Genomic DNA, 17,613 nt, shown 5'->3' on the forward strand with positions numbered 1-17,613 from the left:
GTAGAGGATTCTCTGTGTGTGCATCTGTAGGAAAAAAATTGTCTTGGATGAAATATGAATGTGTCTTAAACACCAGTATGAATTTCAATTCTTCAGAGCTGTAAAAGTTGAAACTGCTCAAAACAGAACAAAAAGTACTTTCAGGGATACAGTGCTCTGAAGAGAATGAATATTTTATGAGTGTTTCCCTCCAATCCAGCAAAACATATTCATCTGACTTTTTCTGGTGAAAACTTTAAAGCTTAAAAAAATTGCACTGATCCAATTAAAAAGGAAAAAAAAAAAAAAAAACAAAAACTAAAAATGAAGTTGTTCTTTTGTAGAAGAAACTGGTCAGATGATCCCCAGCAACAGCAGCAGTGGGTCTGCTGCACCTCCACAGCCAGATGTTGAAAACAGCAGTGGCAGTGAGCAGAATGACTCCATCAGGACTCTGGATGATGCTGAAAATGCAGAGAGGGGATCCCAGACTTCAGAGGACATAGGTAATAATAATAATAATAATAATAATAATAATAATAATAATAATAATAATGTCTCCAACTTTCATTTTATGCATCTTTTCACTGTACTTCTTTTCCTTCACGTCGTAACTTCTGTACATCAACAGAAAACTCCCAGTTTTTAAGTTTGTTTTAAAAGCCTTTTTTTTTTTTTTTCCTGGGCAGGAGAGAAATCTAATGGTGAAAGAAGTGACTCTCCAGGAGCAGGAAGAGGCACACCAGGCTCGACACGAATGCTCACCAGGTTGAGGAATCCAGACAGCAAACTGAGCCAGATGAAAAACCAGCAGGTTGCTGCTGCAGCACAGGAAGCAAATAAGTTATATAAAGAAGCCAGAGAGGTTTGTGCACATCTTGGAAAACTCAAAGGAGTACAAAAAATGTTCTAGAGAAATGCTAATTTATTTAAATAATAATAAACTTTTACTTAAAAATAAAGAAGTGATTTTGGCAGGCAGTGGAGGTACATAAAAAGCAGTAATAATAGATTAGCAAATGGTGAAACTGTACTGTCACAGCAAGCTTTATTTCTCCTTGTCCTTTGTCTGTGCTCTCTTGGTTGCTCTCTGCAGAGTGATCTGACAGTGACCCAATGCACGGGTATAAATGTTTTGTATCACTGTTGGTTGGGTTTTTGGTGATTTGTTTTGGTTCTGTTTTTTTCAAGTAGCCCAGTTTGTCCAGGAAGGAAGTGTTTGACTGTTGGGAGTTCGTTGGAGTTTGATGCATATTGTTTGGTGTATTAATTTTATTTTTGTTAACTGATTTTCCAAAGGAAGTTAGCATTTAGTGTATTTGTTGAGAAACAAATTGGACCAGTGACTTTATCCATGTCATGTTTTCAAAGTCCAAGATAATTGTTTGCTTTGCTCTGTGTCTGAATTGTGTGATGTACCAAGGAGGGGGTTCACAGAAAGCTTGACTGAGTTTAGTGAAGCTGTTTTCCCAAAGCTCTCTCTCCCTCCATGGGCATAATTCAGAGCAGAAAAACAGGTTCCTTTTTGGACTGTGGAGCCTGGATAGTGCTCTTTTTTAATGTTCAAGTTGATCCTGGGAATATCCTAACTCTGTTTACAATCAGTGATGGAGTACATATATTGGATAAACAGTTATTTGCTTCTACAAACTGAGGCAGGGTGGTTTTATTCTTTTACAGATAGACAATTGAAGCCTAAATCATAAGTAAATAATCATAAATAAGCAAATAGAAATATTGGAAACTTAAATGTGCATCTTTAAAATCGTTGTTTCTTCCATAAGGTTCTGGTGGTGAACTCTCAAGGCGAAGTCTCCCGAGTGAACACCAAGAAGGACGTTGTGATTAAAGGAAATATGAACAATTATTTCAAACTGGGGCAGGAGGGGAAGTACAGAGTTTATCACAACCAATATGCCACCAATTCCTTTGCATTGAACAAGCACCAGCACAGGGAGGACCACGACAAGAGACGACACCTCTCCCACAAATTCTGCCTGACCCCAGCTGGGGAGTTCAAGTGGAACGGGTCTGTGCATGGCTCCAAAGTCCTGACCATCTCCACCTTGAGGCTCACTATTATTCAGCTGGAAAACAACATCCCAGCATCATTCCTTCACCCTAACTGGGCTTCCCACAGGTAAATTAAGAAATGAGAATACATGTTCTCTTGTTTTGCTTGCATTTTTGCTAACAGTGTTAATAAGCAATGGTCTTTGTTTTTTCAAGTCAGTGCTTCAGTATATTAAAATATAAGATAATGTGTGTTTATGGTAGATGGCTAAAAGAATTGTACATTTGACTAAAATATTGAAGTATAGGAGTCTTTATCCTACCATTAAACCTGTTAACACAGTATACTGTATTAGTGATGTATATGTTTCAGGTTTTTCTCTGTTTTCCACTTTAGGTCTAACTGGATTAAGGCTGTTCAGATGTGCAGCAAGCCCAGAGAATTTGCACTAGCACTGGCTATATTGGAGTGTGCAATTAAACCAGTTGTCATGCTGCCCATCTGGAGGGAATCCTTGGGGCACACGAGGTAAAATTAATACGTATTAAAATATTTTTGAATATGAGAACTTCCTTTGGTTTACAATTACTAGCTCCTCTAAGCCTGTAAGAATTATGTTTAAATTGAGTCAGTCATTCAGCCCTTGAAGTGCTTTTTCTCAGCCAGAAACACTGACAAGGCATGACAGCATTTTTATAGTGTCATTGCTTCTGTGTTTGTTTTATCTGAGCCACAGTCTCAAAGTGCCAAAACTTTGGGGCAGTAGAAAAGCAAATTTCAACACTCTTAAGTTCAGTGGAGTCTGGTTTTTGTCTCTCATTGGTGTCATAGGAGCAGAAAATGGATGTGTCTGATGTTAGACACAGTTGCAGGCAGCTGTGTTTGCTTTACTGGAATAGCCAAAAAAAGTGGTGTCACTGTTGCAAGTAATACATAAAACCTGATTCTGGGCTTTCCTCTTAACTTCAGATATTTAAAGTTATTTAAAGGGGCACTATGTGCTGTTGGATTCTTATATTTGCTTACAAGATCCTGTACTTAAATGCACTGAAATCTGTGTGGGTTAGATTACGCAGAATGACAGCAATAGAAAGAGAAGAAAAGGAGAAAGTGAAAAAAAAAGAGAGGAAACAAGAGGAAGAAGAAACCATGCAGCAAGCTACGTGGGTGAAGTACACATTTCCTGTCAAACACCAGGTGAGGTTTTCCTCTGTGGGAAGAACAAGGAAAATACAGAAATGGTTGATTTCTGACTCTTTTTCTGTTTGCATTTTAAACTTAACTGTGTTAATGTCCTCCTGTTACTCCCTGCCCATGAATTCAACCACATAATGTTGGCCTGAGCTGCCTTTGATCTGTGTGATGTTCTCAGTGACACTGCCTGAGGTGACACGTTTGTCTGCCAGATGCAGCCTTTCTAATTGGAAGGTTCTGGGTGGTCACTGGAATCCTGTCTGTAGGTCTGTCCCTGCCCAATGCTCCCCTCCCTCTTCCCAAAGAATCCACTACCTGTACTTTGGAAGGTTGTATAACAAGATGGGATCTACTCTAGAAACCTCTTTATATTCTCCTACAAATGATATTAACTGCTTTTGTTGGAGTGGTTTGTTGCTCTGCACTTCTTGTAACAAACTTACAGGTTGATTCAAAAACTGCTGTAATCTTTCAGCTTTTAGGTAAAGTCTCACTATTACATTAAATAAATAAGATTTTTAGATGTTACTATGATAGAATCAATTGAATTATCAGCAGATATATCTTTAATTTTAGATAGTACATTATTTCACAAGTGTACTTCAAAAGTCTGTAAAATAAAGTTTTTGGTTTTTTTAATTCATCTTTGGTTTTTAAATGTAAACAATAATGCAGCAAATAGCATTATTAATGCTACTATTTTAAAAATATTGACAGGTTTGGAAGCAAAAAGGAGAGGAATACAGAGTAACAGGATATGGTGGCTGGAGCTGGATTAGTAAAACCCACGTGCACAGGTTTATGCCCAAACTGCCAGGAAATACTAATGCAAATTACAGAAAATTGCTATCAAGTAAGTGTTTGCGTTGCTTACACATTTTTTTTATTTACAGTTAATTATCTGTATGTGATATTTCTTGTGCAGACTTTAAGAATAATGTTCCAGGGAAGCTTTAGTGGATATTTGCTAATCTTTGTCAGTGTAACACGTTCAGTTGTCACAGATATTTTCAGCTACGTTAAATTGTTTCAATTATGAAGTTGTGTGTAATATTTGTACAGCTTTGTATAGGCTTATCCAAATTAAAGGTAGATAAAAATTGTGTAGATAATCAAAACCAAAAAGTAACATCTAAAGTATTGGGGTGTGTATATATATTCAGTATTGCACTAAGTTTAACCTGTGGTGTTACCACTGCATACTTAATTCTCTTTCTGAGTTTCACTAATGATGTGCAAATGATTTGAGAGGTTAAATTAACATACATGACAGTGTGGCAGAGTACAAAAAAATATTCTGAATGATTGAAATAATTTAATTAATTCGTTAATAGCAAAGAGCGAAGATGAAAAATGCAACTTGGATAAACGAAAAGGGCCCACTAAGGTAAAAACAGAGAAAGACAGAGCAAAGGACTCTCGTGATGTGCAAGCAAAAGACAAAGCAGATGTTTCAGAAACCTTGGAGAAAGTGAAAGAAGAAAAGTTGCCTGAAGAAAAAGTAGAAGTTGATACAATTTCTGAAAACTTGGATCAGGCAAAAGACACAGGTGATAATCTTTTGTTATTGTAAAACTACCTGATCATTACACAACTGAAAGCCCAGAACCTCAGAAATAACTATTGAAAATCTGTGTAACACTTTTTGTCAAGACATCAAAGTGTCTGAGTGCTTATTATCCATTGTAATAGTGTCTGAAGGTTTTGTTCTTTTTTTCCTCGAAATCTATTAATATGCTAAAAGTTCTGTTTATTTCTTAGTACTTTATGTAAAAATAGAGTTTGGTGTCCGTTGCTGGGGACTCACTGACTCGGAGTTGTTTCTTCTTCACAGCGGAGAAGGAAATCGATGGTGAAAATGATAAAGTCATCAAGGAAGAACCTATGGATGTAGATGATGTGAAAATTGAATCCTCCCTGAAAGATGAGGACAGTCTCTGTAAGCTGGATATAATCAATGTCAGCGAGGGCTTTCATTTAAGGACTTGCTACAAAAGGAAAGTAAAATCATCCAAATTAGACGGACTTCTGGAGCGGAGAATAAAACAGTTCACGCTGGAGGAAAAACAACGCCTGGAGAAGATGAAGCTGGAGGCTGGTGCTAAAACTGGGGCCATTCGGTCTGTGAGCCCCCAGAAAAACACAGATGAGCTACAGAGGAAAGGAAAAGAAGGAGGCCAGTTTGACATTTCCTCCCAAGATCAGACCTACATGTCAGATAAGACCCAGCCTGAAGATGCAGAACAGGACTCTTTGCCCATCAGCAGCATCTGCTCTACCAAAACTGGTGAGGAGGAGGAACCTTTGACAAACAGGCTGTCAAAAGGAGAAGGGCAGCTACTGGATGAAGACTCACCTCAATCCTCTGAAGGAGAAAGCTCCATTCACAATGATGGTAAAGAAAACAACCCTGAACCTACAACTGCTGATAAGTGTCAAGGACAAGAGGCTCTTGGAGAGTCTGAGAGTTCTTTAGTGGATGGTTTGAAGCAAACCAGTGCAGAAGGCAAAATCAAATGGGACATTTCAGAAACAAATGAAGAACCTTTGGAACAAAAACTACCTGTTACCAGAGTATCTCAGCGAGAACTTGAAAACTTAGGGCCAGTGGTACCTGAAAGTGGCTGTCGAAGAGATGCTGTGGCCACTCCTGAAAAACCAGATTCAGAAGGGAATTCTGAGCAGCAGAGCAAAGATCCAGAAAACAACTGTATGACAAAAAGCCATATGGAAACGACATCCTCTCAAGAAAGTGAAATGGAGGAAGAAATTCCTCCTGTAAAGACTGAAAGTAAATCTGAAAAGAAGATCATATTTCACCAAAAATCAGCTAATAAAGACCTAGAACCACTTAAATCAGGGCTGATTTCTGAAAGAAACCTGGAAAGTCAAACTGTGGAGCACATGGATGGGGTAGATGTTAATGAGGATTTACTGAGCTCTAAACTAACTGAGGCTAATGGTCAAAAGAAAGGGCAGGAACTGAAAGTGGAAACAAGTACCATAAACAAATATCATGATCAGACAAATGTAAATACTGACAAAAAGAACAATAATGGTGATGAAACTGAGTCAGATGTAGAAAAAGAAAAATCATCATTTCAAATGAATGGAAAAGACAGTGACATTAGAGGTTTATCAAATGATGAGTGCTCAGTGAAAGATACCTGTGAAGCTAAGGCAGGGGGTGATATTGAACCAAAAGTTAATAATATTAATAAATCCATTCCAGAACATGAAATAAAACCATTGACTTTTAAGGAATCTTCAGTGAAACCATTCATGAATGGTGACATCATGGTAGAGGACACAAAGGACAAAAATAATGTGGACTCAAAGTCACGTCTACAGAGTTCACCTGAGTCTGAGTCTGGAGAGAGTCTTCAGCCACCAGATGAAGTTCCCAAGTATGTGCAGAAAACTGAAGAAAACCAGCTTTCTCCTGAGAGATCTGCCAGTGTCGGCTCTGCTTCCCCACCAACACAGACTGTCTGTAAAGAAAACACCCTGAGTAGTGAGACAGAATCCATGGAAACTGAGGTCACTGAGGAGAACAAAGTCGCTCCCTCGCCTGTAACCCCGTGTGAGGAATCCAGCCTGGGCGGCCACTTCGCTGCCCGGAACGGTGTCCAGGCATATCAGATGGAAAACATGAATGGGGAGAGTAAAGTAAAAACTGTTATTACTGAGGTGACTACCACGACTTCAACTGTGTCCACGGAATCCAAAACGGTGTTTAAGGTGGCAGAGACTGGGGCTGCCAGTGAGGAGAAAACCACGGTAGTTTCATCTACAGAAAATTGTGCCATATCCACTGTAACCACCACCACCACTGTAACCAAGCTCACCACTCCAGCCACAGACAGCAACACTGATGTCATTTCTGTCCAGGAGCACAGTAAAACAGTGGTGACAACAACAGTCACCGACTCCCTGACCACCCCGGAGGGCACACTGGTGACTTCCATGACTGTCAGCAAGGAATATTCCACAAAAGACAAAGTGAAGCTAATGAAGTTTGCAAGACCCAAAAAAACTCGTTCTGGAACTGCCTTACCATCCTATAGAAAATTTGTTACCAAAAGCAGTAAAAAAAGCATATTTGTTTTACCCAATGATGACTTAAAAAAGCTGGCCAGGAGAGGGGGGATCAGAGAGGTTCCCTATTTCAATTACAATGCAAAGCCTGCCTTGGATATCTGGCCATATCCATCCCCAAGACCAACTTTTGGGATCACTTGGAGGTACATACTTTACAGTTTTGAGGAAAAGTTTAGGACACAATGAAATTAATTGAATTTTAAAATACAAGTGAAATATGTGTTTGTGTCCAAAACACGCAAATTTTGTTATTTAGTAATTTCCTATATTGTTCACTAAAAGTAGAATGGAAAACCTTTGTCCCTTTAGTTTGGGTGGGTATTTTTAAATACATTTTGATTTTAAGATATAATTCATACTCTGTCTTTTAGGTACCGACTCCAGACAGTCAAATCCTTGGCTGGGGTGAGCCTGATGTTGAGATTGCTCTGGGCATGTCTCAAGTGGGATGATATGGCAGCAAAAGCTCCACCTGGAGGAGGAACCACAAGGACAGGTATTATTACTTTAAATTTCTGGGTTTCTTAATGCAGCTCATAATTTTGAGTATTTCTGTAAAGCTCTTGCTGTTAATTTTGAGTATTTCTGTAAGGGCTCAAAGTCAGCTTTGGCATTTGAATTTCTTTAGTCAACAGTTCTTACTAGTTTCTGTTTCTTTACCTTGAGTATATTGGGTTGACTGGAGATTTAGCTTTATTTGTTGCTGTTACTAATGTGTTGTAGAAACAACTGAAACTGAAATTACAACGACAGAAATAATCAAGAGGAGAGACGTTGGTCCCTATGGAATCCGGTCAGAGTACTGTATAAGAAAAATTATTTGTCCCATTGGTGTCCCAGAGGCTCCAAAAGGTATGTTTGTTTAGACATTTTCCCTTTCCCTGTAATCTCCTACAGAAATTAAGGTAACTGGATCTTTATGTTAATTCAGACCATCAAGGGAGCAAACACAGCTTGACATGAGCTATTCATTCACCTGTGGGAAACAAATGAGGCCTTTAACAAAGGGATGGGATTTATCTGAAGCTGAAAGGCCTCCCTGTTCATAAAATGGGACTGAAAAAGACACTAAATCTTGGTTTACACTTTTATTTGGTTTTACCATTGAGCTTAATGTGTGTGTTTTGACTGTTCTCTAAAGAAACTCCAACACCCCAGAGGAAGGGACTTCGATCAAGTGCCCTCAGGCCAAAAAGGCCAGAAACACCCAAGCAAACAGGCCCTGTAATAATGGAAACTTGGGTAGCAGAGGAGGAGTTGGAGCTGTGGGAGATCAGGGCATTTGCTGAAAGGTAAATGAACTCAAGTGAGCTTTTAGAGAAAGCAGTTTTAATTTGTGTGATTGTTAAATCAAAGTTCCCACTAGAGAACACGAACTTGGTCACTGTGATCAGTAAAAGCACATCTCTGTTGTAATTTTACTGTGCCTTTTGATACTCAGGCTTTAAGTTGTAAAGCTGAACTATTTGCTGGTACCAAAACTAATTTATGCAGATATCACAGATTTGTTAGAAGTAATATTACATTAATTTTCCCATGCTTATGAACTCATCACTGTTTATGCTAAAAGGTTTTTACTGTAATGCCTGGAAAGGCGTTAGGCTGCTTTTGGCATGACTTTTTACATACATGTTAAATACTTCCATAATCCAAAGAAAATGAATGTGTACAAGTAAAGGGAAGGTAAATTCAGCCTGAGAATATACAAGTTATAAGATATTTCAAGTGTTTTGTGCTAAGAGTTGGAATAACCTTTTTGAATCTCTTGGAAAAGAGTAATTTTAAATTAATGGTATTACATAGGTTGTGTGCAGTCTCAGATGCAATTATAAAAGCCAGTTTTGAAGCCATGACTAGTTTGTCAGTACTCTTCAGTCTTGACAGTTCTACTTTTAAGAGAATTAAACTGGATGAAACAAAATCCAGTTTGATGGTGGGATTTTCTGTGGTGGTATAACTTACTTTTGGTTGTGTCTTTGGCAGGGTGGAGAAGGAAAAGGCACAGGCAGTTGAACAACAGGCTAAGGTTAGTGAACAGAAGAAGGCAGAGGAATTCAAGGCCCAGTTGGAGGCTCAGCTAAAACACCAACGTTTGGCTGCCCAGCAGGTGGGGAGCTGTTGGTGTTCCACCTGTCAGCAACTGGTCACCACATGTGTTACAAACAGCAAATTAACTTTACCCTTACCTTACACCATTTTTCACATAGTGAAAACTGCAAACTAACATCAAACAGTGCTGCTCCCGCTGAACATTTGTTATTTTGAAACAGGTTTAAAGCAAAGATTTGTCTTGGATTGCCTTTTTTTTTTTTTCCTGCCTAATTTATAACGCTTTAAAAAGGTTTAGTTTGTTTCCATTTTAAAGAAGGCTGAGAAGCACCAATCTCCAGGTAAGGTCATCAGTGTGCAATGGAAAGCTACCTTGGAATACAGCTGGCTTGGGAATACAACTGCATTTCATGCTTCAGTCAAATTGAATCCTTTGATTTTATTCTGTCTTAAGTTGGCTGCATGAAGCCCCTTGATAATTTTATTTAAATATATGAAGATATGTATTTATATATAAATGTATGCAATTAAAATTAGAGAACCCAACACCATGTTGGTATTTCACATACATTATTAAGAACTGTGCTTTTTTCCAACTCACTCCTTTTCATTTCATCTTCTTGAAGAAATTAATGGGCATTACTGCACTACTAACCAAACACTGGAATTTAAATTAATAAATACAGAGATAATTCCAGTAACAAAGGGGAAAATGTGAGATTAGTTGAAATTTTAGAAGAGCTTACTGATACAATCCCTTCACAAAGGGACTCTGAATTAAATGTAACTTCTCAACAGTTATAGCACACAAGGTGTCTGGGTAAGGTAAGGGATTTTGAACCTAAGTTTTTTGAGCAGGCTGCAAAGTGGATTTACATTTAAAAGAATATTTTTTAAAATTGCATTCTTAATGGTGAGGTAGAGTGATACAACCTGTGTTTTCCTGTAAAGTGCAGGAAGCTCTAAATTCAGGAATGTAAATGGTAAACTCTGTGTTGATGATGAGGTACCACTTACTGACATAGATGTACACTCATGGTCAAAGCCAAATATAAATGGATATTTTTTCAAAGTTTTGACCTTTCTGATTAATTTGAGACTAATATTTTGGGTTTTCTTAAAGTAAAATGTGCAGTGAAATTAGCATAAGGCAAGGATTTTAAAGGTGCTATAAGGAAAGTTTCTGGCTGTGTATTCTGAGCAGAGCTGGAGTTCTGCAGGGAGCCTGTTCTTCAATCCTCTACAATTTGAACTAAAATCCTGCCAGAGTCCTTTGTTTTTCAATACTGGGTAGAGACAGTGTTTATGTTGCAAAATCCAAAGATGCTAATTATCCCTTTATTCAATTTTCTTTCTAAATCCCACAGAAACGGCTGGAGCAGCAGAAGCAGATCCCTGCAGGAGGGGTGGTGGCTGCAGCCACCACGTCCAGCAGCACTGCCACCACTGTGTCCACTCCTCAGAAAGTCGTGGTGGGCCCCTTGGCAGGCCCAGTCCCCACGGGAACCAAAGTAGTGCTGACTACTAAAGTGGGTTCTCCAGCTACAGTAACATTCCAACAGAACAAGAACTTCCATCAGACTTTTGCTACTTGGGTTAAACAAGGCCAATCTTCAACAGGTAAGTGGCCATTTAGCATGGGAAGAACATGTGCTGGAGTTCATCCTATAACATCTCATCCTATAAACTTCACATCTCCTCCAGAATACACAGCATTATTACATTTCTGGTTATCTTTGCTCTTAACTCTTGCTATGCCACAAGAACATTTCTGAGATTATACCTGTCTCATTTTTCTTTGCTAGGTAGTCTTATTTCTGACCTGTCTCATTAACTCCTGACAGTTGTCCTAGTAACCATTAATGCAATCATTCTGTGGTGTACCATACTGTTTCCAAAACAGAACCTTTACCAAAGCAAGCATGACACATTCAAAAAAAAAAAAAATCCAGTAACAACCATCCTGTAGTTTGCTGTTTCATACTTGAAAAAAAACCAGTCATTTCACTGACTAATTGTTCTGCTCTAAACCTGCCTGTTCTGTGTGCCTCACTAGCCACTAGCACAGCTGCCACCTCAGCCACAACCATTGCCAGCACAGGGCAGACCTTCCAGCTCTCAGGCAGCCCAGTAACGATGGCAGGGAAAGTGATAACTAAGCTGCCACTCCCTGCAAACAGCAAGATTGTTGCCGTCAATGTGCCATCAACTCAAGGAGGTAGGGAAAGGGAACTGAATTCAAATGTATTCCAGCTTGCTGATTAATTCTCCATTGACACTATTTTCCCAACTGTGACTTGAAGGGGGAAAAATTATATAGATAATTACAAGTTTCTGGAGCTTGTTCCCCCCCCCCCCGCCATGTTGCATATTTGTGTCTGTAAGGGGAAAAATGCAAGTTTTTTTGCCTGTAAATTATTCTGCATTTCTTAGTGCAAAATTAAGAGCTTTGTTTTGAAATGTGGAATGAAGCATGCTTTTTAATTCTCCATTGACACTATTTTCCCAACTGTGACTTGAAGGGGGAAAAATTATATAGATAATTACAAGTTTCTGGAGCTTGTTCCCACCCCCCCCGCCATGTTGCATATTTGTGTCTGTAAGGGGAAAAATGCAAGTTTTTTTGCCTGTAAATTATTCTGCATTTCTTAGTGCAAAATTAAGAGCTTTGTTTTGAAATGTGGAATGAAGCATGCTTTTTTTTTTTTTGTTATCTAAATCAACAACTTTCTTCATAAGAAAACCCTGCTGATTTTAGTTATTAATGCTTACAGCTGCTCTTCACTGATGAGCAGGAGTTTGGATCCAGACTAAGATTAGCATTTTTTCATCTTAGCTCAAGAAGAGGACTTAATATTTTGATATTTGTGTATGTGTATTGGACAGAAAAGCTCAATTCTCTGTCTCCATTATACTTTATATCTGAGCAAATCATGAAGGCTGCTGGTTTTGTATTGAAATTTCTTAGGTGACAGGAGAAAAACTGCCCATTTTCTTCAACACCACAAGCTTGTAGATGGAAGGTGTTTAAACTGTTTTCCTGCATTTGAAATTAATCAGATTATAGCTTTTAATGCTTGTATAACACTAATTTGTGGCACCCTGTCAATGCAAGGGCTTCTTTGCAGTTACCATCAAACTGATCTTTGTGAAGATTCACACTTTCCTTAACCTTATCTAAAATATCTGTTTCTTAACTTAAAATGTAGTTGGACTATTGACAAAGTATCATGCTGCTTCTTTTTACGGTATGACAAAGTCTCTCCCAGGAAATGCTCAAAGGTGTTCTAGAAACCTGCAGACTGAGTTCTAAATGCCACCCTGGAGTTACATTGACTTCCTTTGCTGGCCGTTCTGTCATTAATGACTTCTCAATTTTTCTTCAATTAGGTGTGGTTCAAGTTCAGCAAAAGGTATTGGGTATCATTCCATCAACTACAGGTGCAAGTCAAACCTTTACTTCATTCCAGCCAAGGACAGCAACTGTAACCATTAGGCCAAACACCACAGGGACATTAGGAACAACAAGCACTTCACAAGTAAGATGTCCTTCTGATTATTTAACTCCAAAAAAATGTGGGTGGCAAGATTTTTTAAGTTATTGGTAGAGATCAAAAGTTCTGTCTAATTGCTTTTCAATGTTTTTTCCAAGGAGGTACAACAGTTCTCTCCAGTTGGAAAAACTAATTGAGCTTGGTAAACTAGTGTGGGCATAGGTGACAAAATATTGGATCTGCTTCTATCTTATTATTTCTTACTATATTTAAAAACAAAACAAAGCAAAAACAAACCACACACAAAAAAAGATGCAGGGCACATCCCAGGGGTTTTTTTTCCCAAGTTTACACGTGGTCTCCACTCTGGTGTCCGTAGGTAGTGCCAGGGACACCGCTCCGCCCTGGAATGACAGTGATCCGGACACCACTCCAGCAGTCAACCCTTGGGAAGACCATCATCAGAACACCTGTAGTGGTGCAACAAGGTATTCTTCCAGCCAGTAGGTTCACTTTAATATTTAAATTTCCAGTGTCAAATCCGTGGTTTGTTTCTTCATAAACTCCTTCTGTATCATTATGTCCTTCGTTTTGATTCTTGACTTTTAACTCATGCCTTTTTTTTTTGGCTTTTCAATGTGTTGGTTGCAGGCTTTGTCACTGTGTTTCATCATTGACACTGGGAAATCTAGTACTTATAAGTCTATTCATTTGGGGGGAAAAAAAAAAACAACTGAAAAAACCTAAAAACATTTAGGGTAATTCTGCATTGAGAAAGCTTGCCTTTAAGGAAAAAAAAAAACAAACAAAAAAAGAAGCTAAGTGTCTGAAGTGCTCCCTGTGTATGCAAATTTGAATAAAATAGAAAACATTTTGCAGACTTTTTTCAGTCAGTCACCCAGACAAATAGTTTGTGAAGAAAATTTATGTGCAAACTGCAATGTCTGCTTCACCTGTCTGATCACCATCACACCCCATTGCAGGTTGGGCCTGGGACGTTTGCTGTGCTTATGATTAAAATGCTGGAAACATGTTTCTTATCTCTAATTATTCCCTTACAGGTCAGACACAGCAAGTGGTGACTCAGATAATCAGGGGGCAGCCTGTCTCAACAGCAGTTTCCAGTACCAGCACAGCTTCTTCCAGTGCTGGGCAGAAAACGGTCACAAGTTCTGGAACTCCCCCTCAGCCAGTGCAGCCACAGACCCCCTCGCAGCCCCCTCGCCCTCAGCAGGGGCAGGTGAAGCTCACCATGGCCCAGCTCACCCAGCTCACACAAGGACAGGTAAAACATTGTCCAGCCCTGGCTGTGCAACTGTGCCAACACCTCCCAAGCCTTTGGATTCCAGCAGTGCAGTGCATCTGCTCCTAAATCTATGGTCACCTTCATTTGGGGTGACCATTGGCATAATTACAGACTGAAAGAAGCTTGAATAGTGTCTGGAAAGTTTTAACTATTGCTTCCTGTTGGATTCCCCAGTAAGGTGACTGGCATCAGGATTGTTTAGCAGTGTGGAAAAAAGTGTTTAATAGCAGTAAGGGACATAGTTATTCCAGATGACCTGTTTCCTAGACCTTCAGATCAGAATGTTCGTTCCTTGTCTGATGATTTTGTGTGAAGATTTGGTTTCCATTCGTGTTATTCAGAGTCTCAGAGGAAAAATTACAGTAGCTGGTAGTGAAGGAGGAAAAGGTTCTTTAAGCTTCTGCTGAGATCATGAGGATCTGTCAGCAAAAAATAAGTTGAGAATTGAGCATAGGCTAAAAATAGACTTCATTGAGTTATCACAATACCTGTTCCACAAATTATAAATAATGTGTATGAATGATTGTAAGGTACAGGCTGCTGGTTGCTAGGTAACATTTTTTTTTATGTGGAGCAAGACTCTGAGCTGAAGGAGGGCAGGTTTAGATTAGATATTAGGAAGAAATCCTTCCCTGGGAGGGTGGGGAGGCCCTGGCACAGGTTACCCAGAGAAGCTGTGGCTGCCCCATCCCTGGCAGTGTCCAAGGCCAGGCTGGACAGGGCTTGGAGCAACCTGGGCTAGTGGAAGGTGATGATCTTTAAGGTCCCTTCCAACCCAAACCATACTGGGATTCTGTGAGTTTCTACACCAAAGACAGAAGAATTTTTGTAGGGACCTTACTCTCTACTATGGGTTCACAAAATGTGTAACTAACTCCAACCCAGTCATCTGTTGATGATAGAATTGTTGAAAGTGTATTTTAGTATTTCATGATCTCAAATGCTAGTTTTGGGTTTTAGGAATATGCTATGTGGTAAAAGTATTGAATTCTGAAATCCAAAGGCCTAATTGTTCTGATTTCCAGCAAAGTCTGTTTTAGAATTCTGTCACTAATACATCAATATTAACTTTTTTTTCAGGGTGGCAGTCAAGGCTTAACTGTGGTAATTCAGGGACAAGGTCAAACTACTGGTCAGCTACAATTAATCCCTCAGGGTGTGACTGTAATACCTGGCCCAGGACAGCAGCTAATGCAAGCAGCTATGCCAAATGGTACAATTCAGAGGTTCCTTTTCACCCCACTCCCAGCAGCTGCTACTACAGCCAGCACAACTACAACCACGGTTTCTACTTCGACCTCGGGTAAGCATCGCTCTGCTCAGCAGAAAAAAGCTTCAGTTACAGTTGTATGGGAGTTTTCATGCAGTTGGAGAGGGTCTGTTATTACAGTAAATTCGTTGGAAGTGTATTGCAAAGTCTGTTGGATTTCTGCATGGAGCTTTACAGTAGTTCTGAGAGGTTTGAATGTGTCAGGCTCATAGATGTGCCATTTGAAGTTAATGGAATGCTTGTTTTCCTCATTGCCAGGTACAGGGGAGCAGAAGCAGGCTCTGCAGGCCCAGCCAGCATCAGCACTGCCAGCAGTTCAGGGACAGCCTCAGAGCCAGCAGCAGTCCCAGGCTCCGGCGCAGATCCCGCCTTTGCCCCAGGCTGAGGCTCAGGGCCAGCCTGAGGCTCAGACTCCAGCTCCTGGTGACTCTCCAGTCCCTCCTGAAGCACAACCATCCAAATCTCCGGCTCAGTCTCCAGCCCAGGCTCCAGGGCTCTCTCCAGCGCCAGTCCCGATCCAGCCACAGCCCGCGGTCCTGCCCCAAGGCCAGTCCCAAGCCCAGGCTCAGCAACCAGCTCAGGTGCAGACTCCAACCCACCAACCGAGCCCGATGCAGCCCCCTGCTCCCATCCAAATTCCAGCTCAGCTGCAGCAGGTCTCAACCCTTCCGAGTTTAAATCAGGTTCCTGTGCAATCCCCAGCTCGTCCTCAGCTGCAACTTCAGCAGCCTCCAACAAAAGTTATTGCAGTGCCTCAGCTTCAGCAGCGAGTGCAAGTTCTCTCCCAGCTGCAGTCCCAGGTGGTGGCTCAGATACAAGGCAGTTTGGCCCAGCAGATCAAGCTGCAGTTACCCCTTCACATCCACCAAAGCAGCCCAGGGCAGGCTCACCAGATTCAGAATGTGGTGACAGTGCAAGCAGCTAGTGTTCAGGAGCAGCTGCACAGAGTTCAGCAGCTCAGGGAGCAGCAACAGAAGAAAAAGCAGCAACAGATAGAAATTAAACGTGAGCACGCCCTTCAGGCTTCTAATCAAAGTGACATTATCCAGAAACAGGTAAAGTTAACAGAAGGAAATTGAACCTTAATGAATGAAACAAAGCTCATTTTAAATGCCTGTTCTTGTTAACAATGTTAATACATTTGATAGGCAGTTAATTTGATTCTTTCAAAGTTAGTGCAGGATTGCTTTTGGCCATTTAATTAAATATTCTGAGTTAATTCAGTGCATCAAGTCACTTGTACCATGTTTGCATTCCTCTGTCACCTGGATTCAACTTACCACTGGCTGCTGGGACAATCCATCTTTTTTCTCAGTTCAGGGAAGACAGGTCATAGCCAGGAGAGCTGATGGTCAGAACACATGTGCAGTACTTTCATTACCTGAAAACTGAGGTTCCAAAGAGGTATCTGAGATGTAAAGCTGTTGGATGGCTGCAGGGCTTAAAACTAAAAAATAGAAATATCAGGCTCTTACCATTTTTAAAATGAAACAACCAGTCACTGAGGAAATACAGTCAATTTACATTTAGACCCTGGGTTTAAAGTTGACATAAGCAAAATATCCTACTCTGGGGGTGGGATGTTAATTTTCGATTTCTTTTTCAAATTTCAAATAACTGTTTTAAACTAGCACTGCTCCCCTGATAAAATCAGCTTTATTTTGTCACTGAGTGAAATAAATAACACTCCTTTTCTTTAACTTAGGAAATGTCCTGGTTCTCCCAGTAATACTGTGAAATACTGGCTAAAGTGTTCATGTTTTATTTTGGATTCTGTATCATCCTGCAGGTGGTTATGAAGCAGAATGCTGTCATAGAACACCTGAAACAGAAGAAGATGCTGACTCCAGCTGAGAGGGAAGAAAATCAGAGGTGAATGTAGAACACAGTGAATCTCTAGATGTGAAAGAGATTTAGATGTTATAAACATTTATAACATCTTTTAATGGTGGCATAACAAAACACTGGTTTGTAAAAACCTGCTTAAAGAAATGTTGCTGGTTCAAAATTGCTTCGAGTAACACTTATAATGATCTTAACTTTGGTTGAATCCTGTGTAATCTCAATTTTATTTTGATTATATGTTATTTAGGTGATGTTATGTATCATGTATTTGGAGCTGGCCACAGTTTTTAAATTCAAGGTAAAACCCATCCTTTAAGGAGCACGGAATGGAAGTTAATGGTTCTGCTGCAAAAAAAAAGCC

The 17,613-nt window shown here is 39.9% G+C and overlaps 1 protein-coding gene across 17 annotated transcripts in view; it reads left to right on the forward strand.

The window, feature by feature from the left end:
- Positions 1-17,613, forward strand: part of BPTF (bromodomain PHD finger transcription factor) — a 58,253-nt gene that overhangs the window by 22,549 nt on the left and 18,091 nt on the right. For 6 of the 17 annotated variants that reach the window (XM_017811833.1, XM_017811838.1, XM_017811836.1 and 3 more), the window contains 20 exons: positions 324-485; positions 669-844; positions 1,764-2,119; positions 2,390-2,521; positions 3,061-3,190; positions 3,905-4,040; positions 4,522-4,737; positions 5,022-7,431; positions 7,660-7,784; positions 8,012-8,140; positions 8,430-8,580; positions 9,272-9,395; positions 10,705-10,957; positions 11,394-11,555; positions 12,728-12,876; positions 13,211-13,334; positions 13,893-14,116; positions 15,218-15,440; positions 15,666-16,462; positions 17,197-17,279. In XM_017811833.1, coding sequence (XP_017667322.1) covers positions 324-485; positions 669-844; positions 1,764-2,119; positions 2,390-2,521; positions 3,061-3,190; positions 3,905-4,040; positions 4,522-4,737; positions 5,022-7,431; positions 7,660-7,784; positions 8,012-8,140; positions 8,430-8,580; positions 9,272-9,395; positions 10,705-10,957; positions 11,394-11,555; positions 12,728-12,876; positions 13,211-13,334; positions 13,893-14,116; positions 15,218-15,440; positions 15,666-16,462; positions 17,197-17,279 — 6,262 coding nt within the window. The remainder of the gene's footprint in view (positions 1-323; positions 486-668; positions 845-1,763; positions 2,120-2,389; positions 2,522-3,060; positions 3,191-3,904; positions 4,041-4,521; positions 4,738-5,021; positions 7,432-7,659; positions 7,785-8,011; positions 8,141-8,429; positions 8,581-9,271; positions 9,396-10,704; positions 10,958-11,393; positions 11,556-12,727; positions 12,877-13,210; positions 13,335-13,892; positions 14,117-15,217; positions 15,441-15,665; positions 16,463-17,196; positions 17,280-17,613) is intronic. The other 11 variants (XR_001874228.1, XM_017811829.1, XM_017811828.1 and 8 more) reach the window with 6 other exon arrangements.

Source organism: Lepidothrix coronata, unplaced genomic scaffold, assembly GCF_001604755.1.
Source record: "Lepidothrix coronata isolate B3197 unplaced genomic scaffold, Lepidothrix_coronata-1.0 Scaffold34, whole genome shotgun sequence".
In the NCBI taxonomy this organism is placed as follows: domain Eukaryota; kingdom Metazoa; phylum Chordata; class Aves; order Passeriformes; family Pipridae; genus Lepidothrix; species Lepidothrix coronata.